At 45.8% G+C, this 24,697-nt stretch overlaps 3 protein-coding genes and 1 non-coding gene across 9 annotated transcripts in view; 1 reads left to right on the forward strand and 3 right to left on the reverse strand.

Annotated features, from left to right (window-relative positions):
* The window catches only part of LOC105022096 (protein TANC1), a 41,510-nt gene extending 29,596 nt beyond the window's left edge, over positions 1–11,914 (forward strand). For all 3 annotated transcript variants that reach the window (XM_010890230.5, XM_020042360.3, XM_034289500.1), the window contains 14 exons: positions 118–318; positions 614–826; positions 1,105–1,227; positions 1,468–1,704; positions 1,899–2,093; positions 2,613–2,694; positions 6,999–7,132; positions 7,239–7,362; positions 7,551–7,726; positions 7,911–8,043; positions 8,330–8,421; positions 8,525–8,671; positions 9,791–9,891; positions 9,999–11,914. In XM_010890230.5, the coding sequence (XP_010888532.3) occupies positions 118–318; positions 614–826; positions 1,105–1,227; positions 1,468–1,704; positions 1,899–2,093; positions 2,613–2,694; positions 6,999–7,132; positions 7,239–7,362; positions 7,551–7,726; positions 7,911–8,043; positions 8,330–8,421; positions 8,525–8,671; positions 9,791–9,891; positions 9,999–11,319 (3,279 nt within the window). In that variant the 3' untranslated portion in view covers positions 11,320–11,914. The remainder of the gene's footprint in view (positions 1–117; positions 319–613; positions 827–1,104; positions 1,228–1,467; positions 1,705–1,898; positions 2,094–2,612; positions 2,695–6,998; positions 7,133–7,238; positions 7,363–7,550; positions 7,727–7,910; positions 8,044–8,329; positions 8,422–8,524; positions 8,672–9,790; positions 9,892–9,998) is intronic.
* trnat-ugu lies at positions 4,650–4,722 on the reverse strand. Its single transcript has one exon. It is a non-coding gene; the product is annotated as a tRNA-Thr (tRNA).
* A 78-nt stretch (positions 11,915–11,992) lies between the features above and the next one.
* Positions 11,993–19,100, reverse strand: wdsub1 (WD repeat, sterile alpha motif and U-box domain containing 1). Of its 3 annotated transcripts, XM_020042361.3 has the most exons (14): positions 18,213–19,100; positions 17,898–18,085; positions 17,091–17,177; positions 16,911–17,004; positions 16,420–16,533; positions 16,309–16,342; positions 16,163–16,203; positions 15,948–16,054; positions 15,645–15,662; positions 15,014–15,040; positions 14,718–14,897; positions 13,687–13,821; positions 13,370–13,541; positions 11,993–13,229 (listed from the first exon to the last, which is right to left on the reverse strand). In XM_020042361.3, exons 1-13 carry the CDS (start codon positions 18,608–18,610, stop codon positions 13,390–13,392), a joined length of 1,575 nt encoding a protein of 524 aa, XP_019897920.2. In that variant the 5' UTR covers positions 18,611–19,100; the 3' UTR covers positions 11,993–13,229; positions 13,370–13,389. The 3 variants fall into 3 exon arrangements, with proteins under 3 accessions (XP_019897920.2, XP_019897921.2, XP_019897922.2); XM_020042362.3 differs by lacking the exon at positions 15,645–15,662; XM_020042363.3 differs by lacking the exon at positions 16,420–16,533 and having other exon boundaries at positions 18,213–19,099.
* A 936-nt stretch (positions 19,101–20,036) lies between these two features.
* Positions 20,037–22,474, reverse strand: LOC105019940 (pentraxin fusion protein). Of its 2 annotated transcripts, none has more exons than XM_010890234.4 (3): positions 22,384–22,474; positions 22,044–22,113; positions 20,037–21,525 (listed from the first exon to the last, which is right to left on the reverse strand). In XM_010890234.4, the coding sequence occupies exons 1-3, from the start codon at positions 22,417–22,419 to the stop codon at positions 20,903–20,905; spliced, it is 729 nt and encodes a 242-aa protein (XP_010888536.2). In that variant the 5' UTR covers positions 22,420–22,474; the 3' UTR covers positions 20,037–20,902. The 2 variants fall into 2 exon arrangements, with proteins under 2 accessions (XP_010888536.2, XP_010888537.2); XM_010890235.5 differs by having other exon boundaries at positions 22,330–22,435.
* Positions 22,475–24,697: the final 2,223 nt, after the last annotated feature.

A 24,697-nucleotide genomic window follows, 5' to 3' on the forward strand; every position in this document is an offset into this window, starting at 1 on the left:
GGTTTTAATATCTCTCCCAGAGACTGTAAGCATTACAAGCTTTTAGGATAAAAACCCATTGGACGTGACTCGTTTTTTGCCTTCTGTTTTCCCCCCCTCCCGTTCCTTGATATTCAGGTGTACCTGCTGTGGTGTCACGCGGTGTTCAAAGGGGAGCGGGACTTCGAGCGGGCACTGCCGGTGCTCAACGTGGCGCTGGCCTCACTGCACCCACTGACAGACGAGCAGCTGTTTCGGGCACTGAACGCTGGGGGCGTCAGAGGAGAGATGTCCTGGGAGGACTTCCAACAGCGCATGGAGACCCTGGCCTCCTTTCTGGTGAGAAGACAGAGGAGTGGCCGTGTGCTGTTGGCTGCAGCCTAGAGGTCAGTCGGGAAGATTTAAGCTGACGGGCTTTAACTGGAGTCGTATGCTCGAAACTGGTAGTTTTCTCGCTGGCGCCGGTAGCTGTAGTTAAAGTTGTGAACAATAAAAGGTGGGAGTCCGCTGTTGCCAGGTGACATAGAATGTCAACCTGGTGATCTTGTGTCCTGCGTGCCACTGACCTCCCAGAGGTGACCTGGAAGCTGCTGAGAAACTAGTAGATTCACGGCCAACACTGTGACGTCCCCAGGTGAGGCGCAGGGATGGGACCCGCATGCTCTTCCACCCCTCCTTCAGAGAGTGGCTGGTGTGGAGGGCAGACGGAGAGAGCACCGACTTCCTCTGTGACCCCAGGAGTGGCCACGCTCTCCTGGCCTTCATGTTCTCCAGGCAGGAGGGCAAGCTGAACAGACAGCAGACCATGGAGCTGGGTCACCATATCCTCAAAGCTCACATTTTCAAGGTATGAGCTAGTGTGTATGTATAGTGTATTAACTGTCATTGTTTAGGCTATCTGAAGTCCATTTCATACTAGCCACTCTACTCCTTTTTCTCTGTGATTCTGATTAGGATGTCAATGGTGGATTACCAGTTTTGAAACAGAGCCTCTCTCTGTCTGTCTCTGTCTGTCTGTCTGTCTCTGTCTGTCTGTCTCTGTCTGTCTGTCTCTGTCTGTCTCTGTCTGTCTCTGTCTGTCTGTCTGTCTCTCTGCTGGTCTCTTCCTGTCTGTCTCTGCCTCAGGGTCAGAGTAGGAGAACAGGTGTGTCCTCCAGTGTTCTGCAGGCTGTGTGGGTGAGCTACAGTACAGACAGCCTCTCTGCCGCTTTGGCCTCCCTCAGGAATCTCTACACACCCAATGTTAAGGTGAGACAATACACACAGTACAGGTATGCGCGCACACGTACACACACACACACACACACCTCTACACACCCAATATCAAGGTGAGAGACTCACTTCATGTAGGCACATACACAAACACACAAACACACAAACACCTAACACACCGACAGCAGAAACACACACTTCCACATCAAGGTGAGAGAGACTCACTCGATGCGCTCACACACACACACACACCTTGCACGTGTTTCTAACACGCAGGTGAGTCGTCTGCTGATTCTGGGCGGGGCCAGTGTTAGCGGCCGTTCCGAGGTGCTGGGTCGGTCTCCTGTGCTGGGCGTACACGCCCACCTGGGTCACCCCGAGATGGTGTCCCTGCTGCTGGAGCTCGGGGCCCCTGTGGACGGCCTGTCGGACAGCGGCATGACCCCCCTCTGTCTGGCCGCCGCAGCGGGTCACAGCGGATTGGTGGGCCTGCTCTGTAAGAAGGGAGCCAAGGTCAGTGGTCTGTGGAGTTTCTCTCCTTGGCTAGTCTCGCCTAGTGAGTAGCCTGACTATTGCATGTCCGTGCTCCGCCTCTCCTGACCTCTCGGGTTTCGGGTTGAGGTTACGCGCCCTGTAGGTTTGTGACCACTGTAGCAAAGGGGCTAAGCGGGCGAGATGTGATTGATCAGTGTGTTCGTCCCTTCGAGGTGGGTCACGTCGACAAGAACGGCCAGTGTGCCCTCGTGCACGCCGGGCTGAGGGGTCACATGGACGTCATCCATAACCTGCTGGCCCAGGACTGGGGCCCAGCGGAGGCCCCCGAGGGACCCCATCATCAGCGTGTAAAGAGCCAGGCCCTACAACAGGCCCTGACAGCTGCCTGCAGCATGGGACACACACACGTACGCCGGCGCTCTCACACACACACACACACACATATGTTTGTTTTTGTGAAATGTGGGGACCAGAAAAACTAAATTCCATGCTCCCTTGCCCTAACCTTAACCTTAACCCTAACCCTAACCTTAACCTAACCCTAACCTTACCTAACCCTAACCCTAACCTTAACCTCAATAAAGTAACATTTATGGCTAAACTTTACCTAGATATAATGGCTAACCTTAACCCTAAACTTAACCAACAACACCTGGACCTTAAAGAAACCCCAATTCTAAGTCTAAAGTTAATTGTAAGTTTGACCCTAAAACTTAACCCTGAGCCAGAAAATGACTTTTGAAATGTGGGGACATGAAAAATGTCCCCACAAGTCACCTTGTTCAGGTTTTAGTATAGTTGTGGGGACAAAATGTCCTGACAAGTCACAAAAACAAACACACACACACACACAAACACAGCACAGGCCATCCTCCGACTGAATGTTTGTTTTTCAATCACTGTAAACCGTGTTGTCTCGCTGTCAGGTCGTGAAGAGCCTACTGGAGCTGAAAGGTGAAGATTCGGCCCTGCAGATTGACGCCGCAGACACGCTCTGGGGGGAGACCGGTACGTAGCTCGCCGCCATATCTGCTGCCTCCCGAAAGATGATTAGCTTTGTTTTATCACCAGAGCTCTTTTAAGCAATAAGGCACAAGGGGGTGTGTTGGACATAAACACAAACCCCAGAGGTGCCCTGCTGCTATTATAAACCCATTACCAACGCAATCAGAACAGTAAAAAAACTCATTATTCCTTCATTTTTAGTGAGCTTCTGAGGCCTCCTCACTGCCAGGAGTGTTTGCTGTAGTTTGGCTGATGCAAAGCCGAGTGATTATAATTTTTTGGCAGGGGGGGGTTCAAATCTTTGTAACCCGTCCTCGACCAAGTAACATCTCCACCAAATAGCAGACATGGAAAACAGAAGAGTGCCTTCTTTTGTATGCTAACCGTTAGCCACTTTTTCTTCAAAAATCACTCCACGTTAAAGCCGCTATTACTTTTACCAGCAGTTTGAATGATAACAATATCCTGTGGCTGATGGGCACCAAGTCGCTTTACTTCAAGTTTCTCCTCCAAATTAAGGGTTTCAAACCGGTGCTCAAGTATGAATTACACTTTACTCATTTTCTCAAGTTATCTGGCGTTTGTGAAACTAACAAGCTAGCTAAGACAATCTACCCTCCTCGTTCTTCTGCGCCAGACAGACCGACAGCCAATCAGGTCTGAAATATGAAATTACGCTGTAGTGGGGCTACTGGCTGTTAGCCCCATTTGGCATCAAATGTGTGTGATCTACATTTATCAGACTAACATTCTGCATGGGTATTAATATTAATATTTTCACACGTACAATGTACATTGCATTGTGAGAGAGGGGCTAGCCCCACATTCACGCTTAGCCTATGGCCTACTACAGCGAACTCAAATCAGCAGAACGCAGTCTGAAGCAGCAAGGCAGGGACCAATGAACATGAAATAAAATCCTACCACAAATGATATGCAGTTTAGGAAGATGCTATATCCATAGATAATAAATTATGGGAAGTGATCTTCAAGAAATAAAAATAACATAATTTTGTTGCAGTTCTTTCTGTTGGCAACAGAGGCGTCGCTAGGATCACAATACATTCAGGGCTTAGACAACCCTATTGCAACCGCTAATTTTTTATTGTTATTATTTTTGTCCCATTTGAGTTCCGGGGCTATTCATAAAAGATCCAGAGCTATAGCCCCGGACGCCCAGGCCTAACGACGCTACTGGCACTCAGCCACTCCCAGGCGTATCATTGCTGTCTAATGGCATTGAGATTCATAACGCAATAATGGATGTAAATAATCTGGTTAATGGGAATGTGTATTACTGACTAGGCTATTTAGAGAGAAACTAAGGAAACATATATTCAGGTTAATTGTAGATGCTAGCCTTACTGAGGGTAAAATAGCAGAATCAATGCAGAGGTCTTTATTGGTTTTATTGTTTGGTTTTACCATTCTGTATGTTCTACTAAATAATATTGGTTTTACATTGACAGATTTTTCATTGGAGAGGACCTCAGTGTGGTACTGTATGCCAAATTATTTTCACTTCAGCTCTTCTAATCTATTCAGTGACAGAAACCCTTGAGTACATCTGCCTGTCATCTTGTGAAATTGTCCTATCTCTATGCAAATGTGTTCCCATGCCTGCTGGCTTCTCATTAGAGGAGATAAATGAAGTTATTCCCTTTTGGAGGACAGTCTGTCTGTCTGTCTTTCTTCCCGCTTCCTCTTTGGGTAAGACACCAAAGGTTTACCGTACGTGAGCGAAATAATACGGATCAGAAGAAATAACTATCCTATCTGGTTGCTTTGTTTATCATCCACACTAGGTCATCTGTGTACACGAGAGTTATCGGAAGTGGTATTTATGTCTACAGGAAAGTAGTGGACAGCGTAGTCACTTAAATAAAGTTTTGGATTTGCTCACTGCACTGTATTTAAAAATTCCAAACCCCCCCCCATTAAAAAAGTAACTCTTCCCAAGGCCCCAGCGAGAATTGAACTCGCGACCCCTGGTTTACAAGACCAGTGCTCTAACCACTGAGCTATGGAGCCTTGCTTGTTAATGTGCCACGGCAACAGGATATTTATATGTCACACCCAGCATGCTCAGAGATAGACAGGGACACTCCTCACAATACTTGGCAGTTTAGCGTTGTTCGTCATGACTCTTGTTCCGCAGACCAAACTGCCCCGGAGGCAGAAATTATGTGACTTGTTGCCTGTTGAGGTCGGAGCTGACATTACAAATGGGCAGAAGAGTCACTGACCAGAGTGCATTGCAGAGTGCGTGTCTTTTACTCGAAACCCTAATAACTACCTTGTTTTTTGTGGGGCCTTTTGTGGTATAATTAATGAGGACAGTGGTGATAGATAGATAGAGAAGGGAGTTTTTGTTGAAAGAGCACTGGGCCAAATGCACAGCAACACTTGCCCCAGCGACAGTCGCCAACCAATCAGCAACGGCGAGCACACTCAGGACACTCGATGTTGAGATGTGTCTCCCGAAGCACATACAACGCTGTTATGATTCTCATCATAGTAAACAAGGAAGTCCATACCGGAATGCCCACGCACCTGATGGAATGCAATCTCGATTGAGATCACAAGCGCCTAAGTTGCCACAAGTATTCACTAGAGCACGGTGAGGCTTTTAATAAATCATGAAATGATTGGGCGATTTGACGGGCCCTGTTTACACAGAAATGTACGGAAAAAACAATATTGTGGCTTTTCCGTGGTAAATTGTATTGTTTATTTCTGTGATTTTCTTTTTTCTTATTTTAAATAAAGAACACAGAATATAGTGTAATTTGCTCGGGAGGTTTATTCAGTTAGCCCTCAGACACCGCCAAACGTTGTGGCACCCTTGTTAAAGATAAGCAAACAAGGCTTTGTTTGCTTATCATCATTAAGAGTGCCAGTACTGGAGGTGACTTTAGGCTAACTCCATAAACTGTTGCAAAACAAAGAAGTGGGTGTGGGACATATTTAAATGTGAAAAAGGGGTCTCCGTGGACAAGGGTTTGGGATGCCCTGATTTAGCACACAGCTGTTGGTTGGTTCAGGCTGGCCAAACCAGCTGAACTAGGCTGTTAGCATCAATCAAATATCCTCCCCAAAGCCACAGACTCCTTGTCTAGCTGAAGCGACTCTGGCTGACAGGGGGGCACGTAGCACCTCCCTAAGCGGGCATGTGACCCCCCCTCCTCCCCCTCCCATGTCTGCCAGGGTAACAGAATCCTCCACATTTCTCCAAACGCTCCTCAGATATGTGACTTTGGCATTCATATGACGAACAGAATGTTGAGGCATAAATACATGACGTCATATTGATTAATGAATCAGCGAAGCACGTCCTCCTTATCTCAGACCGAGAAGTGTTGAATCACAAGACAAAGTCTTCCAGAAAAATAGTATATCATAACCACAATCTTTTTTTAATTAATGAAAGTATTTTGTTATCTCAACCTTTTTTTTTTGCTCTGGCGTGAAAGAAAAGGAGATAGAGGGAACGAAATGGGTTGAGGTGATCTGTAATTGCATTACGAGCTCATGTGGAACCGTCTGTGCTGAGGTGAGGTTACAGCGAACCCTACTCTGCTCCTGCAGATGTCACTTGTGACATCATTCCCTCCCCACTGTCTATCAGAAGCAGATGGGTGATGTCACATCCCTTTCCAGGGATGTTCATCGTCACAGCCAAGGTAAAGCAAAGGGGGCTTCATTAGCATTAATATCTGTCTGATTTTAGCTTCCCTGGTCTGGCCCAGTCTTAGGTCCCAAATTGCACCCTATTCCTTTCTAAAGTGTACTACTTTTAATAGCAGGACTATGGCCCCTGATCAAAGGTAGTGCTCTAATTAGGAAATAGGGTACAATTTAGCAAGCGACCACTGACTAGATGGATGTTGGCCACCACCCATTGGATCCTTCCCGGTATGCCAAACCAGATGTTGGATCTCTGCCAGCGTCTGCAAAGACTCTGAGTCCCTAGAGTACAAAATGAGGTGCCCAGCGAAATCTGGCCGAGCTAAAAATAGTATTTGAAAGTCATAGCTCTTATTGTATGGTGTTTCTGATACTGTCTTTCTCCTCTCTCTCTCTCGATCTCTCCCTTTCTCTTTCTCCATCTCTCGCTTTGCTTAGTCACGCGTTAATCTCTTGTTGTATGTCCTTGAATTGTTCCACAAGTGCGGTTTTAGATCTACTAGAACGGATTTCAAACAAAAAAACAACATGACAACAAACTTTTGTTATTTATTTATTCGGAGGACAGTGCAAAACGTCCCTGTCGTTCTGGGTCCCTCCCCCCCTCCTTTTCCTCTCAGCTCTGAGTGCAGCTGCTGGCCGGGGCAGGACAGAGACCTGCGTGTTCCTGCTGGAGTGGGGCGCCCGGGCAGACCAACCCAACCGCAGAGGCGTAGCCCCCCTTTTCAGCTGCATCCGGCACGGACACCCCCAGGTGAAAACAGTCCCGATGAGTCTTTCCCGACTTCTCCCCTCCCCCGCGGCCATGGCGGCAGTTTTCTCCATCTCTCTGTTTCTCTTTCTCCGCCTGTCTCTCTCAGGTTGCAGAGGTTTTCCTGCAGCACAGTCTAGACATTAACATCAGCGACAGGCAAGGCCGCAGCCTGTTAATGGTGGCGGCGAGCGAGGGCCACCTGAGCACTGCTGACTTCCTGCTGTCTAAGGGTGAGAGGTCAGGGGTCACAGGCCACAGCTCCATCGGTCGCGCAGTGCAGCACATTTGAATATCGCACGACCGTGCAGGGCGCGGCTTGAACAACAGCGCCATTCGAGATTGAATGTCATTTTCGGGAATAATCCGACTGTGTGTTGCAGCCAAGTGAAATATGTATGTGCTTATATGCTGAATTCAGGAGCTGCTCTGGCCTACGAGGACAAGGAGGGTCTGACCGCTCTGAGCTGGGCCTGTCTGAAAGGCCAAAAGGCCATGGTGCAGCTCCTAGTGGAGAGGGGGGCGGAGATTGACCACCCTGACAGGAACGGACGAACCCCCCTCGACCTGGCTGCCTTCAATGGAGATGCAGAGATGGTGGGGTTCATTCTGAAACTAACAGACGTGCTGGCACTGCTTAGCCCCGAACGGTCTGAAAAAAGACTAAACGTAGTACTAGTGAATATTACTGAATTTTCCCAGTCCCCTCCAGGGCCGTCGGGGCCTGGTTAAAATAGTTTCATAGTGCTGCATGTGGGTTGTGTTCCTCCGCAAACCACAGGTCCAGTACCTGGTGGAGAAGGGCGCGGCGGTGGAGCAGGTGGACCACACCAACGGGAGGCCCCCGGAGAGGGCCGCGGGCGGGAGGAACACGGCTGTGGTGGTGGCGCTGCTGAAAAAGGGAGCCAAGCCGGGTGAGTCCATCTTACCCGACCTGCCGGCGTTTGGTCTGTTGGGGGCTGAAGGAGGTTGCTCTAAAGTGTGTGTCCCCCACCCCTCCCCCCTCCCCCACCCCTCCCTCACCCCCCTCCCCCACCCCTCCCTCACCCCCCTCCCCCGTCTCTACACTTCTTCCTACATGCTAAAAGGCTACAGAACATCCCCTTATGATCGATCAGGTATATTCTTTAGATTCATTCCGTTGGCCTGTAGTGTGGGCGCCGGCTCGTGCGTGTACAAGCTGTCCTCTCCCGCCCACAGGTCACGCCACGTGGGCGATGGCCACATCCAAACCAGACGTTCTCCTCATCCTCCTGCAGAAACTCATGGAGGAAGGAAACCTGCTTTATAAGGTTTGTGTGTGTGTGTGCATGCTATTCCCTGTTACAATGTTATTCTATGCTTTTCTCATCAATCCTTGTCTCTCTCCCTCGTCTCCCTCCCTTGTCTCTCCAGAAAGGGAGGATGAAGGAGGCCTCCCAGCGTTATCAGTACGCTCTGAGGAAGTTCCCCCGGGACAGTTTTGGAGATGACCTGAAGGCGCTTAAAGAGCTGAGGGTGTCTCTGTACCTCAATATGTCACGCTGCCGCCGGAAAACAAACGTGAGACCTACACACACACCATTACGTTACAGTGTGTCATATATATACACACACACAGTCACACTCTCCATGAAAACACACACACGTTACATTACATGGAATTCCATTGCCTGATATATCTCCACACACACCACTCAATCAGTTATTTTACAGAATTTAACTTTTAATGTAATCTCCATTTCATGTTAATAGCCTAGCCTTAGGCCGTCTCACACACTGTGGTGTTAACACAATGACACTGGAGTGGTGAAATGTCGTCCTCAGCTACAGTATATGACTAATTGTGATAAGGTCATCTGTCACACACACACACACACGATGTAAGAGAGGTTACTGGTGGCCAGGCACACCATCCGTGTATCATCCATGTCTCATCTCACTGCAGGTGTACAGGATATGGGGGGGGTGGAGAGCTGCTGAGGCCGTAAATATTACGCTGTCATTAAACATTGAACAGTTATTCAGAGCGGTGGTATAATGCCAAGCTCCGTCTCAAGGACGGAATTCACAGTGTGGTGTGCTTCATTAAATATTCACCTGGGGAAAATGAGGGCGAGCAGGGAAACTCATTTAAAAACAAGCCGACCACATTCACCGTCTTGGCATATCAGAGATGAATGGATACGCTGTGCCAGCAAGAACGCACAGATACATGTGACACACAGACACCCACAGACGGACACACACCGGCGTGACATGCGCGCAGGTACGAGGGCCAATAAACATGCTTGTGAAAAGCCCTTTAAGAGCCAGTCGCTTTTCATTTCCAACATGTGATTGAAGGGGTTATTTCTGGACCATGGAGATGGAAAGCAGCTCTGACCATCCAACCGGAGAATCCATTAGGGGAAAAGTCGGGTTTGCTCGGAGTCGCACACAGAACAATAACACCTATTAAATACTCCTGTTAAACAGCACTGAATTGCTTATTCCAGCCACTTACTCTAATTGCTAGGTATTGAAGTGTGTGGACTACCTGTTGGATTCAGACACCCCCCCCCCCCCCCCCCCAGCCAATGTTCTCCATGAAAGGGGGTGTACTGAGTTCAGAAGTATCATCATTATTAGTTCACCGATCGCCATCTAAAGCTGGTCATCTTTCTTGCTTTTTCTGGACAGGACTTTGGAATAGCGGAGGAGTTCGCCACCAAAGCCCTGGAACTGAAACCGAAGTCCTATGAAGCGTACTACGCCAGAGCACGAGCCAAGAGGAGCAGCAGGTTAGTACGGACTGGTTCTATGTCACTGTGCTGCTGCGGAGTGAAGGAATCTGAACACATCCCAAGACGCACTGTACACTGACCGTGTCAACACTGTGTCCACCTAGGCAGTACGCCGCCGCGCTCGCCGATCTTCACGAGGCGTCTCGCCTGTGCCCCACTAACCGGGAGATCCGCCGTCTGTTGGCGCGCGTGGAGGAGGAGTGTCAGCAGCAGCAGCAGCATTCCCCGAACACGACATTAGGCCACGCCCACCTGGCAGCGCACGGCCAAACTGCGCAGGACCTCACAGACCGGAGCCGGGATGAACTGGATGACGACTATGAAGAAATAGATGGAGAGGAAGAGCCCTCACAGAACCCTTATGGACCCAACAGGCCTCTGAACCCCTATGGACCCAACCGGGCTCTCCCGCCTGTACCAGGCACGGTGGGCTTCGCTCCCCTGGACCCCAGGTCCGGTTCCTCTCCGGACGGATCCGCACAGGCCCACGAATCCCTGGGCAAGCAAGGCCCAGTCCTCCAGGATCCCAAACAGAACCAGAGCTTCAAGGCCAAGCAGCAGCACTGTAACTCCCTGCAAGTGGGGGCCCGTCCCGGGGGCAGGCCCATGTCCCTGTGCGGCCCGTCCAGCCCCCTGCCGGGAAGACACCTCTCCAGCTCTCTGAGACCCAGCCCTGGCCTGGGCATCGACATCAGTCCTCTGCTCTCCTCCGCGGACCACCACCACCCCCCTTCCTCATCGGCATCGTCTGTCCAGCCCTTCCACGGCCAGTCCTCCAGCCTGGTTAAGGGAACGGACGGGCTCTCTGCCCACCCCAGTGCCGCTCCGAACGGACAGACGGGGTCCCTTGCCCCCGGGGGTCCGGCCGGCCCTGGCCTGGGCCCCGCCGGTCAAACGGCCAGCGTTAGAGCCTCCAGCTCCAACAGCAGCTTGGCCTCCAGCGGGACCCTGTCAGACAGCGGCAGGGCCCCGGCACCTCAGGGGACCGACCTGCCTCGCACCAAACCGGAGTTGAAGCCTCGGCCGTTCATGGGGGTGAAAGACAAGGCGGTGCGCGTCCAGGGGCAGCCGCAGCCTGGACTGGGGTGGCAGGGCCAGCCAATCTCCCCCGGGGGGATGGAGAACCAGAGGCACAGCGTGGCCGCCGCCGACAACCTCCAGGGGTTGGGTAACGAGTTCAAGCAGAGGTCCTCGTACGCGGAGCCACAGCAGAACCCAACGCCCCTCCAGCCGCACAACGGGTCCCAGGCCAGGGAATTTGGAGAGCGGTTCTACCACAGGGAGCCGAGGCCGGGACCGAGTTCTGCCGCGAGCCACTCGGCCCAGTTCCCGGAGGGGAACCACCGGCAGGCGGCTCTCACCAGGGATAACCCCCCTGGCCTCCCGATCAAACCCAAACGCTCCTTCATAGAGTCGAACGTCTGAGCCGAGCCAGACTTTCAGTCACAGGCGCCGTAACTCGCCGGGCAGTGGGCCGCGTATATACCCAGGGGAGCGACAGCGGGGGTCGCTTCCTTCACCTGGTTCCTTGTAGAGTTACAGTGTACGCGATGTGCCGCATTTAGACTCAAAGTAAACTTGTGCTTTTGCGTGAGCATGTCTAGAACCACTCCGGTCGGCAGATAACAGAACCAGACCACGGAACCCTTATATAGCACCAGACCAATAGCGGAACAGTAGCACAGCATCCAACTTTGGTCCATTATAACAATGTAACAATAATGTAAGTTGTGATCTACAACACTGAAGGGGTTTTAATACGGCCCGCTAACAATTAGCACGCACGCTGAAGGGGGATGTTTATACATTGCATTTGTATATGTGATATTTATAGATTACGTACGTGGTGATAGCCTTTTGTCGGTGTAACAGAGCCCTCGATGCCAAGTGGATCACGATGCATGGAGGCTTCTGAATCTTTGTACATTTTATAAATAATCCTATTTAAGTAAGTGTACATATAATGCCTTGAACATTGATTAACTGCTTGTTATTGCCGTCTATGTCAGTTCATTTATGGCGCTGATGTCTTGGTCAGTCGGGTAAGAGCAATATATTTGATATAGTTATTTTTGCACAGCTAGAGAGACATTTGAAACAGGTTGATGGATTTGTTTAATTTATGTGCACACAACATTACAGTTTACAGTAAGATACAGGGAGCTTAGGAGGCTGTTGCTGTAGCAATGGGAGAGTGATATCATACAATGGAGTGTTCACCCCCTTTGACATTTTCACATTTCGTTGCATTACAAAGTGTTATTAAAATGGATTTGATTGAATATCAAAAACAAAACACTTGCATTCCTTGATTAGATAAGTATTCACCCTGCAGAGTAACTACAAGTTAAAAACACCTCACTAGCAGTGATTATATCTGTGTCTGTGTGAGTCTCTAAAAGCTCTGAACACCTGGATGATGCCATATTCTTTACAAACCTCTCCAGGCTCATCTAATTTTGGTCATCATGGCTAGATAGCAATTTTCAAGTCTTTACATGGATTTTCAAACCCATTTAATTCTCCTAATTTGGGCCACTCAGGAACATTCACTCTGTTTTTGTTTTAAAAAAAATGTGTGGTGGGTTGTTTTGCTGAAAATAAATATTCTTCCAATGTCTAAAACAGATTGAAGCAGTGTTTGCTCTAGCTGCTTCATTTAGTTACAGTAAGCACATATTCCCTGTTTTTAGCTGCTTCTCTTGTGTCTTGTGGATGGCAGATGTAAAGCAGACCCACGCCATGATGTAGCCACCCCCAGGCTTGACAATTAGGGGACAGTTACCCAGTAATGTTTTGTATCTCTCCCAAATTTGTAGCTTTGCAATTAGGAAACAAATGGGTGAAGAAAAATTTGATGGCTATCCTTTAGTTATTCATTTTCTATACATTTCTAGGATTGTATTATTATTATTATTAACTTGTATTCTTATTGGATTTATTATTATTATTATTATTATTATTATTATTATTACTACTACTACTTTCAAATGCAACAAAATGTGAAAAAGTAAAAAGGGGTGGGGTGATACTTATTCAGTCACTGCATTTCCTGTAAATCGTTGCCATATGATTTTTGAGCGACGCTACATTATACAGACTATGCTCAAGCACTAATACCACAATCATGGAAAAATAAAAATAAATCTCTTTGGAAAATCAAATGACTTCTGTCTTGCCTTTCACAACTTCTTCTCACCATCCACTCATTTCAAAACACCCATGCATGTAACAGCTTCAGCTGTAGCCATTATATTAGTCATATAATACATTTACTCATACTGTAGAAGGCTTCTCTTGTTAACCCAAGTATCATCCATGAAAAGGTTTAGGAGCTAAAACAGAAGAATAAAAACCTAAGTCAAATATGTCTACATACATGTATGACTTTTGCTTATGTGCACGTATACATATTTACATTCTAGACATTTAATTCCAAGAGGGAACATGCTGATACTGAAGAGTGCAATCAAACCTCTGAGGCTACAGCATGTCTTATTGGCTGGTCCTCCAACGACCAATAGCCATCTTGAGGGTTCTGTTTGGGGTCAGTAAGGTCGTCTGTAAGGGGAGGTTGGTCATGGGGCTGGAACGATTTTTGGTTGCGATCCAACTCTCAATTGCTGCCCTCTCATAGGAGTAACCATCTGTTCAAAAGAAAAAAGGTGAACAATATGGATATTGAAAGCATGCCAACACATCACGAACAATGTGTGTTTGTAGCACTGACAGGATCCAGGCAGCTAAATGCACAGACAACCGGACACAGACAAACAGAAGGATTTGTCCCACCTGCGGCGATGACCGGGTCCATCATCAGCTCCCTGGTGATTGGACAGAGGAATTCATCCGGAACGCCAGTACACACACACCCCGCCTTCAGCTCCTCCACCTTCCTCAGGACCTTACTGCGCAGCCCCACCGACTCTACACAACCAGGAAATACCCGGGCAGGGACATGGGAAATGCAACGGTGACTGATGGGGCTCGCGTCACATGTGAATGTGATGTCCTGGCTCAATCACACTGCGTAACTGACCTAGTTACTGGTCACCATGGAGACAACAGTAAAGTGAGGTCAGTCTGTGAGCGTGTTTATATGAGTGTGTGTTTTCGAGCCCACTCCCTACCAGAGAGGAACCAGGAGAGGCTCTTTCTCCATCAGGGTGATAACAGCCTGGCATGGCATCCTCCCTCGCTTTCACAGAGAGGGGTGATAGACACCCTTGTCGGCTAGGACTAATCTCTTTTAGAGAACAAGGCTGTTGGTTACCATGGTTGCCAGTGACATGAGTAACCATCAACAACAAAACCACACCCACTTCCTTATAGAGAAAGTGTTGGAAGAACAACAAATCTTCCATCACTAGGGTGAATTATAATAATCTCAAAAAACACAGAGCAACCAAAATCTGTAAATCCCATTTTCAGACAGATTTGGTAGTTGTTTCAGACAGACATTATCTTAAGACAGTTTCACATGCTACTGGCTACATATTTTTTTGAACAGTGATTATTCTGTTATGTAACAGAGCAGAAGTATTAAAAGGAGATTACACCAGTTTCGCAGAACACACACGACCTGATCTAATGATGTACAGTAAAAACTCACATTATGTAAATCTAATTTCAACGGTCATTACTCAATGTTTACCTTGTTTTATAGTGGCCCCACCCTCCTGCTAGCCTGACAATGTGATAACGACGCAGCGTTTTTTTCCACCTACTGTACAATATGCGAAGCCAGGGTGGCTTACGTCAAGGTACTGTATGTAATAACACAATTCACCATTCCCTTGTGTGATAATGCACGTTATCCCCACCTATGTTGAGTTCTGAGCAGAGGCTCTCCTTGGTAAGACCAATGAGCTCAACTCCGTCAATGTTGTTTGCCTTGAAGGTTTCCACCAGCGCTTCCAGACCCTCCTCACGAAGCCACGCCCCCACGTCCTCCTCTGACCAATCACTGACCAGCAGCCTGGAGTGACCTGGCAATTTCCCGCCTGAAAAGGTCAAACTACATAATTACTTCTCCGTTACACGACGTTACGGGCGGTATTAACGTGTAAACAAAGATTTGACATTATATTTCTCTGAAACCCTGTCGTGACATTCCTACCTTCGTGTGAAGATGTGGCAGGTTCGACTGTAAAACGAGGTGAAAAATACAAACAGCACTGTAACATTAATGGGTTTAAAATTACAGTAATTGAAGTATTTTATTGACAAGTGTCTCTTAGAGAATGTGTACAGGTTGTACGCGGAGAGTTATCCGTCCTGAGGAGACAGACAGTATGAAGCCCTTATGGGGATGTGTAACCAGAGTTAAAACTAAAAGACAGTATGTCACTGCCCAGACAACCTTGTGGACTAAATGACAAAAATTCCATGCAATGCTGTATTTTAAACATTCAAAAAATTCACTAGCTAGGCCAGTTGTGTAAATGTTCTACTAGCCTGTTCGGAAAAGTACTATCCACTGGTCATCTATGTATATAATGAACTAAAAACAAACAAAAAGTCAGTCAACAGAAAAAGTCAAAAGCAGTTCCATTCTCTCCAGGCTGCTTCAACAATCATCCATACTCTCAACAGGTTATGTCACATTAGCTGAAAGCATTATCGCCCAAGTAGAGGTTTTACACTTGATTAAAGCCTCTTTGAAAGCAGTTTGACTCCTAGGCTTCCCATACAGACCCCCTCACTGCTCTCAGAAAAAACTTTGATGGGAAGAAAGAAGAGATTCTCACCGTGAAAATGTTTGCCGTCTTTTTTTCCCCCATCAACCAAACACAGAGGGACATAAACCATAATTAAACCATAATTAATTAAGCAGAGATGATACAACCATAGCATAATAATCAGCAAGCTGTAATGACCTTCACTTTACAGGAGGGAACTGAGTCATTATGGAGAAACTCCATACTGTGACTCAGTATGTTCTTTTAACTGGCAGTACTTGTTAACTCATCCCCTACAACGCTTTCCATCACTTGGCAATACAGAAACAGTATAAAATTGCCCGTCCTCATTTTGACAGGACAACTACCTACCATGGCCACCAGGTCGCTCCTCTACTCTCCAGATATTCACCGTCTTGTCCATAGAACCGGTGGCGAACAGAGGCGCCGTGGGTGAGAAGGCGCACGCTGTCACGTACCTACGGCGAAGGATCATGGGAGGGAGGACAGAAAGGTAAATGTTTAAAGTAAGCTGTTCAAAGTGGGCAAATGAGACGCGACTAGGTCCCGAAGGCAAGGAAGATTACCTTTTGTGTTGGTTCAAAGTGTAGAGCAAAGCCCCTCGGCTCTGAGAAAACAAAGGCAAGTTCAAAGGAGTGTTGTTCATGGATTGTAAGGTGGAACTGTGTCGAGGAAAATGACAAATGTAATGAAAATAGCTTGAGCAACTTACAGCGTCATACACTGTGACGGTTTTGTCCACAGAGCTGCAACAGAAGAGATTATGGTGAAAAGGAATACACGTCTCCCTCTGGTGGTCACTTGGAGTAAGTGCACAACAAACATTTTAACGTTCAACTGGGAACGGCAAACTAGCCCCTCGTCCCCACCAACTTGCTCCGAGGGCCCTCCGTTGTCACGCACCATTTGGCGAAACACAGAGGGTGCCTTCCAGAGACTGGCGAGAGAATAAAAAAAAAAAACATCAACTTCGGGACTAACTTGTGACTTGAATTACACAAAGAATGTTCCACTTTTAAACAACTGAAGGAACATTCAATGAATAAGTCTGTCTTGCTGCTTTAGAAGACATATCTCTGTAAAAAGTTTTTAGTAAGTGTCAGGCCTCAAAAGCACACACCTCTCCATTCCTTTTTATATGAAACTGAGCAAACTCAAAAATAACTAAATGACTTATGGGGCTCAACTCTGCTTATGAAGCCACCATTGTCATAGTCTAGCAGGAAATGGTCACTGGACGAACAAATTAGCGGATGACAAGGATGTGAAAATTGAGGACCGGTGGTGGTTTGGGATTTAACGTGAGCGTCTCACCCAGACACAAGCAGCTGTCCGTCCGCCGAGAAAGAACAGGAAAGAACTGGGGCAGACTGGCCAGTCAGGGAGTGAATCTGCTGCATCTTACAACCTACAGTCGGAGAGAGAAGGGAACACGCTAAGTTCTGAACAAACGGCACACTGGCTCCACCGCAGAATGTTGCCCCGGCGACGTACCACCCGTGCTAGACCGGGACACGATCCAGATCTTCAGCGTGCTGTCTTGTCCACACGAGGCCAGGCGGAACTCTACCGCGCCGCCACCTGAGAGGGACAGGGCAGTCAGTGAATCAAACACCACCACCATCCTTTCAAACATGCTGATGATCTGAGAAGAGTGGCGGAATCTGTTTACAGCGACCTCCGTCATTACTGGGCCAGTGAACCGGGTTTTCCTTCTTTTGGCTCCGCACTCGACAAGTTTGGAGTAATTATACAACGCCATTTATGTATTTATTTTCAGCGTTCAGTGGCACCCATTACAACCCCTACGCTATATTTCACAGGTGAGGAAGTATTCTGTGGGTTTATGTTGGGTACTTGAGCTAACTTTAACCTGGCCATTCTCCTTCACGCGAATTCATGGTTTTCTTCACTTTAAATGACACATCTTTGTTCCTCGTGTTGACAGACACCAATAACAGACTCCGAAGGCAAATGCAAAGCCTATAATGAAGGCAAAGCCTAGATTCAAGCTCAGTCGGCAGACCATTTCACTTGTAACACCAGGGTTGTGTTCGATTCCCACAGAGGGCAGGAGGAAAACGCAGGAACCTTTATACACTACTGTACGTCTTTCTAGATAAAAGCCCTGCAACGTATTTAAAATGCTGTGATTTTCTAAATGGTAAATCTTATTATAACTGTCCAAACATTTGGAGTGTCGAGCCATAAGAGGAATGGAAATGCTTCATTGTCCCAATAATTACAGAGGGCAGTGTAGAGGAGTACAAGGCCGAGGAGAAAAATACTCCACTTCCTCACCACTGAGGATCTTGGGGCCGAAGCAGCAACAGCTCACGCCCATGTCATGAGTGTCCTTCTCCGCGTGCAGCTGGTTCATACTCAGGTCCCACAGCCGGAGGTCTCCATATGTAGATCCAGTCATAAACATCTGGCCACATGGGGTGAACGAGCAGGCCACCATAGTGACATCGTCCACTGGCTTTATCCTGTCAACAAAATAATTGGTTAATTGAAATCTTAAAATTAGAATTTGATATAATATGCAATACGTGCCTACAGACAGCCCATTAGTTCTTGGATAAAAGGCAAGTTAAATAATGTCAGTTGGACTACCTGTCCAGTGTTTTCGTGGTGAAATCCCAAAGAGCCAAGGTACCATCAGACGCCCCGGAAACCAAGTGGGAAGAGTCGGGCGAGAAGGCGCAGACCCTGACGGGACTTCTACCTGGATGCTCGAGTACTGCCTCGATCTCACCCGTCACAGTTGACCAAACTACCGTTGACCCATCTGTTGAACAGGAGGCTAAATACTGACCACATGCGCTGAAGCAACAGCAGTGGACGCCGTAGCCGTGGCCGGAAAGCGGGGAGTATGACACCTCGGAAAAGTCTCGGGTGTGGTAAATACGCAACGTTTTGTCCGCTGAGCAGGTGGCCAGCAGCGTTGCAGAGAACGCGCACCAGTTGACATCATCGCGATGGTCTTGTAAGGTGCAGATCAGAGAAACCATGACTTGGTCTTGAAAGTATGATAAATATGAACTAAAAGGCAATACCGTTAGTACAAAAAGATATCCAGTTAGGTAATAGCTATCTAGTCGGCTGGAATTGTTGGTATCCAGCTTTCCAAAACTGGTTGCTTGTCATGTGACGTTAGCTATTAACAGCCTCATTCTATACACCTATTTTTATGAAAAATTAATTTAAATATAAAGACACGTTTTCTATTCTCTCCGAATTGTAATTTGGATTTTTTTTCTTGCCTCTGTTCAGTTTTCTTTCCTGGTGACGCACAGCCTCTTCAATGTTTACTTCCTGGTCACGCGCACCAAGTACAGGACTCGGTGGGCTTGGCTTATATGTGCACTTTTTTCTCTAAATGCAAAGTTTATATAGACACCAACACTGTGGACATGAAGCAAAACTACCTAAAGACCCCCTTCATGAATAACAAACTAACCAACATGTGAACTATTTCGTCCCATATGTTGATGGGTAAACTTCCAGAAAGGGCTTGCGCCACACAATGTTCGCAATTGGTCAGTTTAAATGGGGGTGTTCCTGAATTATTAAGTTACGCCCACTGATGTTCGCCATTGGTCCGTTTTGGGACATCCTGGTTTGACCTTATTTATACAGTCTATGGGTTTGACACGTTTCGACGCTAGGTGTCATGTATGGGTATGACGTAATTACGTTGAGTGTGCTAATGGAGGAAGAAGAGTTAACTAATGTTACAGCCTTATCAAGAAACGTTGTTGTTTAGCAAGAGTAAACTGGACAGTGTTCACCTGGCCATACAGCATGATTGGATGAAACCAATACCTAGATAATCTGGGAAAAGCTGAATAGTACATAAAGAAACAGTTTAGTTTTGTCAGTGTTGGAATGTAGTGTTTTGAATATTTGATCGGGTGATTAAAAGTTTAATTATCTAACTGGCATATCATTTAATTTAGTATTTTTAGGTTATGCCATTAGCTTCATGCTTTTGGACTACATTAATTTACTTTCAGTAATGTCTGTTGTGCTCTTTTGGACCTGTTCTACTTGTCATTTATGTTATTGAATCAACCTTTAGGATAAGGGTTAAATTAGACCTCAGATAATCAATTCTAAGACATGTAACACTTAATATTCCTCCCAACAATGAATTCAAAATGTGTTGTTCCAGGCACCCCCAGAAAAAAATATATTTCTGTAAACAGATGTTGACCTGACCTCTACATGATGCAAATTGAAACTTGCCACCTTTCTGCAACAGGCTATAGAAAATTCAACACTTCCAGTTACCAATTTCAACTTTCTAGAACATAGCTGTTGGATTGAACAGTGCAAGTCAAAGGAATGAGAAACCATTACAATTATTTTTTATTTGAAAATACCAGTTCATTTTACATAATTGGTACAAGCATTAGAGCATTAGAGCAAATACACTTTTGTTTTCTATATCAATGCTTGAACCGCTTGAACCTAGTGTTATATCTTGACAAAAGATATTGAATGAAATCACACAGACTCTGAAATAAAGTTGTAATGTTTGTAAACTCTTCTTCGTCCATTAGCACACTCAATGTAAGTGTCATACCTGTACATAACACCTAGCATCGAACCGTGTGTCAAACCAGGGTGTCCCCAAACGGACCAATGGCAAAAATCAGTGGGTGTAACTTAATATTCAGGAACCCCAATTTAAACGGACCAATGGCGAACATCAGTGGGCGTAACTTAATATTCAGGAACCCCCATATTAATTAATGCCCCTGACTTGCGGTCTGCAGATAAACCTTATTGTCATGGGCTAGCCATCTACTGAACTGAGTATACACATGTGAGTTAGAGAGGATCATTAAACCTTACTACACTTTAAACTCCTACTTAATTTGCAAATAAAATCATATTCTAGTGTTTGGTGCAAATACACCTGGGTGTCAGGAAAAAAGTTATTATATCATGTATATCCATTTAGTCACCATATCAAATCACCACATTCAGTACTTGGTTCCATTATACAAAATTACACTTTCATATCCTCCAATAGAATAACTACAATAGAATAATGTGTAAATCTATGATGAACTACTGATGTTCTGAATATACTGGTCATGTCTGTCCTTCTGTGTGATGAATAGACATTTTGTACAGAGTGTCAGATACTCCAGACAGTCATGAATGAAGTGTAAATCTATGATGAACTACTGATTATTGTCATTTGATTTGATTAATATGTGATTCTCTACCCTTTGCAGTTCACACAAAGACATTCCTGTGCCTAGTGTTTTCATTCAAGGTGACAACTCAAATTACAGATCTTCAGAGAACAATGTGACATTACCATTGAGTTTCATATTTATGGTTTCCCAGTCAAAAATGTTCCCTCTGGGGACCCATTTCCCATCATTCAAATCTCTGATCATGGCAGTGGACAGCACATAGTCCCACATGTTGACATCTGTGATCTCACCGACAAAACTCTGATTGATGTCAAAATTCCCTAGGAGAGAGTCTGGGTCCTGTCCGAGGATGACCCTACCTCCCGGCAGCACTCGGTGTCCCATTTTATAGAGCTTCCTAAGACTCCTTTTCCCGTTTACGTAGAACGCAGCCATGCCTGTCTGTGACTCCCAGGTGAGACACAGGTGGGTCTGGATGGTATTGAGCTCAGGCAGGTTGAAGCTCACTCCATTTTTACTACTTTGCATGAACATCTGATAAGTGCCATCAGATTCTCTCCACACGTTGAGCTCGTCAAACTGCTCTGTGCGGTAGGCAAACAGGATAATCTCACGTTTGCCTTTTGCCAGTTCGGTGGCCAGCTGCATGCACAGGGTAAAAGAAGCTATGGAGAGGTCTTTCTGAGGCATCAGCTCCACATAGCTGGTGTCAGTTGCCACTGGAAACACCAACGTTTTTTTCATGGGCCTCTCTAAACAGGGGAGAGAGGAAACATGTATCCCATGACTCAAATACTAGGACACTGGGACAGGCGGACAAGTCACCACTGTCAGGACAGTTCTATTGGATTCATTGTGACAGGCAAGCTCAAGCACAGCTGGATAATTGTAAATAGTATTTAAACCCATGTCTGGATTAATGTGACAGTGACAGGGTTGAGTGGTCACTTTCCCTTAGTCACTTAGGTAGAGAACTGACATTTAATTGCTATGATAATTTCAATTCAGGAACATTGAAAACTCTGATCCAAAACTGTACAATGTTAAAACTGAATGCTCCATGGCATAAATTATTCTGGACTAGATTTGTTTGGGCAACTTCCAACCATTCAAGGCTGGTACCTGTTCTGTGGGCTTTATACTGTACAACCACATTTAGTAAAGCTAACAAACTTTAACAAACAGATTTTAAGAGCAGAACTCGTAGTGAAGCATGACATTGCCAGAGTTAGAGAACATAAAGGAATGTAATTGGCTATTAACACAATACCTGTTGAAGCCAAATGGAGAGAACCAATGATGAGAAGACTTAGCAACGGACTCATTCCATTCAATAGAGCCTGTGGAGAAATATACATGAAATATACATACAAACAAATACAATTATTAATGAGGACCTGCTAACGGTTAAGACATGTTATAACTACAGTGCACCTGAACTAGCTACACATTGGAATTACAGCAGTAGAGGAAAGGGTCCACAGATCTACAGATTATGAGGTTGCTTTTATTATTATAACATATTAGACAATGGAACCAAACTACCTAAGACTTACCATTGTTTATCTGTTTTCTTTCAGACCCAGGGTGCTTTTCAAACAGATACTCACGCGTTCATTAGACTCCATTTGTACAGGCGGACACATTCCGATTTCCCAATGTTTTTCACCAGATCTTTCATTGTTTATTGATTTTGTTTCATAGCTTGTCTGACTGGTCAAAGACCTATTGTGAAATCAGAATTGGCCTGCCAGTGTGAAAACAGCAGCCCCGAAAGAGAACAAAGGTTATTTTCATACAAGCAAGCATCATGTTTATTCATTCATCATGTATGTCTTTTTTAATTTAATTCATTTAAGTTAATGAATTTAAATGAATATGGACACTGACTGAAGGCCTGGAAATCACCACAAGGCCGACATTCATATCTCAGCCACAGACAAGTCATAGAAACTGCCTTCACGAGACCGCTCTGAAAGTGCCTTGTAAGCAGGGATGGGCAGTATTTATGATACATGTATTTAAAATACAAAATAGTATTTCATTATTAGTATTTGATAGGGTTGCTGAAAATGGCTTTGTATTTTGGATCAAAATGCTTTAGTGTTTTGTAATTTGTAGTTTAAAAATACTGTCAAATACTTTTTGATAAGTGTACATGATGACAAAATAAATAGGCTCCCTCTGATCAGTGTCTACTCAGTAATTTGCCCTGACTGGTTGAGATGAGAACAGAAAATGTATCCATACCCAAAGAAGAAGGTCAAGGTGAGAAACATGTAGGTTGCCAGCTTTCCATCAGTTTTTACATAAATTGCATTACTGTTTTCTGTTCTCTCCAATTAGAGGCAGCTGCATCTGGTTGCCTCTAATTGGGGACCCGATTTAAGTGATGCGAAATGTGTGTTGTCCCAGGTCAAATCCCAGGTCTCTTGAGGACAGCAGTCATTTGTTCCCCCGGATTTCACTCTACTTTGTGGCATCATTTTTTTTGTTGCATATTTAGTGCCAATACTTCTGCACAGCATTGTATTTTTTATTTAATATATTAATTGGGTGTCACATACATACAGCAATCAGCATGGTTCTCCACTACTGGATGCAAGCATTAAGACTCCTGTTAATTGGTAACCTGGGCTCACACTATGCAAATCGAATAGTTTTGTGAAAAAAAATGTGTGCAATTATGTCTGTTTTTGAATGAAAAGTAATCAGGACATAATACTTAATTATAGAATTTTCCTTAATTCGAAGGATACTCACTGATGACATGTACACACTGGAGCGCAATGATACAAATATAAAACACAGATATGGACTTCATATTGATGGATCCCAAGTCAGAAAATGTCCCTCGTGGTAAACATTTCCCATCGTGCAAAGCTGTGATTATGGCATTGGAGAGCTTGTCTCATGTTGACATCTGTGATCTCACCGACCAGGCCCAGATCTACGGGGCGGGGGCAAAGGGATACATTGTCCCTCCAGATAGAAGCTGTGCCCCCCCTAGTTTTTCCCCCCATAAACACTGTAAATGGTATATGAATTAGATTTTTTTTTTTAAATACCCCCTCAGTCATTTTATCCTGTAGCTGGTCTTGTCACCGACAAAACTCTGCTTGATGTCAAAATCCCCCAGCATGGAGTCTGGGTCCTGTCTAAGAATGACTCTACCTCACATAGAGTCTGGGTCCTGTCTAAGAATGACTCTACCTCACATAAAGTCTGGGTCCTGTCTAAGAATGACTCTACCTCACATAGGGTCTGGGTCCTGTCTAAGAATGACTCTACCTCACATAGAGTCTGGGTCCTGTCTAAGAATGACTCTACCTCACATAGAGTCTGGGTCCTGTCTAAGAATGACTCTACCTCACATAGAGTCTGGGTCCTGTCTAAGAATGACTCTACCTCACATAGAGTCTGGGTCCTGTCTAAGAATGTCCCTACCTCACACCTGTACTTGGTGTCCATTTTATAGACCTTCCTAACACTCCTTTTCCTGTTTACGTAGAACGCAGCCATACCTGTCTGGGAGTCCCAGGTGAGAGACAGGTGAGACACATCCCAAAAATAGATGCACAGCCTGTAACTGGAAGCCAGTATTTCAACAGGTTCTTATTTTCCAGTTTTCCAGACTGGAAGATTGAGCCAAAGCAAACAAGATGACTGAAAATGACTACTTGTGAACATTATGCCCTATCAAGGATATGGTTTCAACCAGTGATGGCACAACTGAGACGTGAGCTCCGAAACACCATTCAGTTTTCAATACACTACTGATGAAACCAATTTCCCTAACGTCGTGAAAAGTGAACCCATTTGACACTTCCATTAACTTTGCCCCGTTGTGTTCCCTCAGCGGAATGCGTAGCGTTGTACGTAACGTTATATGACGTCATAGTTTCAAACTTGCACATCAGGGAG

The sequence above is a fragment of the Esox lucius genome, chromosome 22 (assembly GCF_011004845.1).
Source record: "Esox lucius isolate fEsoLuc1 chromosome 22, fEsoLuc1.pri, whole genome shotgun sequence".
NCBI classification, from domain to species: Eukaryota; Metazoa; Chordata; class Actinopteri; order Esociformes; family Esocidae; genus Esox; species Esox lucius.

Coding starts and splice junctions, on each gene's coding strand:
- wdsub1 (XM_020042361.3), bottom strand. CDS start 18,610: ATGGTTTCTCTGATCTGCACCTTACAAGACCATCGCGATGATGTCAAC. Junction 18,086..18,212: donor ACCACGAAAACACTGGACAG/GTAGTCCAACTG, acceptor TTTTGTTGACAG/GATAAAGCCAGTGGACGATG. Junction 17,178..17,897: donor CGGCCCCAAGATCCTCAGTG/GTGAGGAAGTGG, acceptor TGTCCCTCTCAG/GTGGCGGCGCGGTAGAGTTC.
- LOC105019940 (XM_010890234.4), bottom strand. CDS start 22,419: ATGTGTCCGCCTGTACAAATGGAGTCTAATGAACGC. Junction 22,114..22,383: donor AAATGGAGTCTAATGAACGC/GTGAGTATCTGT, acceptor ATTTCTCCACAG/GCTCTATTGAATGGAATGAG. Junction 21,526..22,043: donor TCTCCATTTGGCTTCAACAG/GTATTGTGTTAA, acceptor TCCCCTGTTTAG/AGAGGCCCATGAAAAAAACG.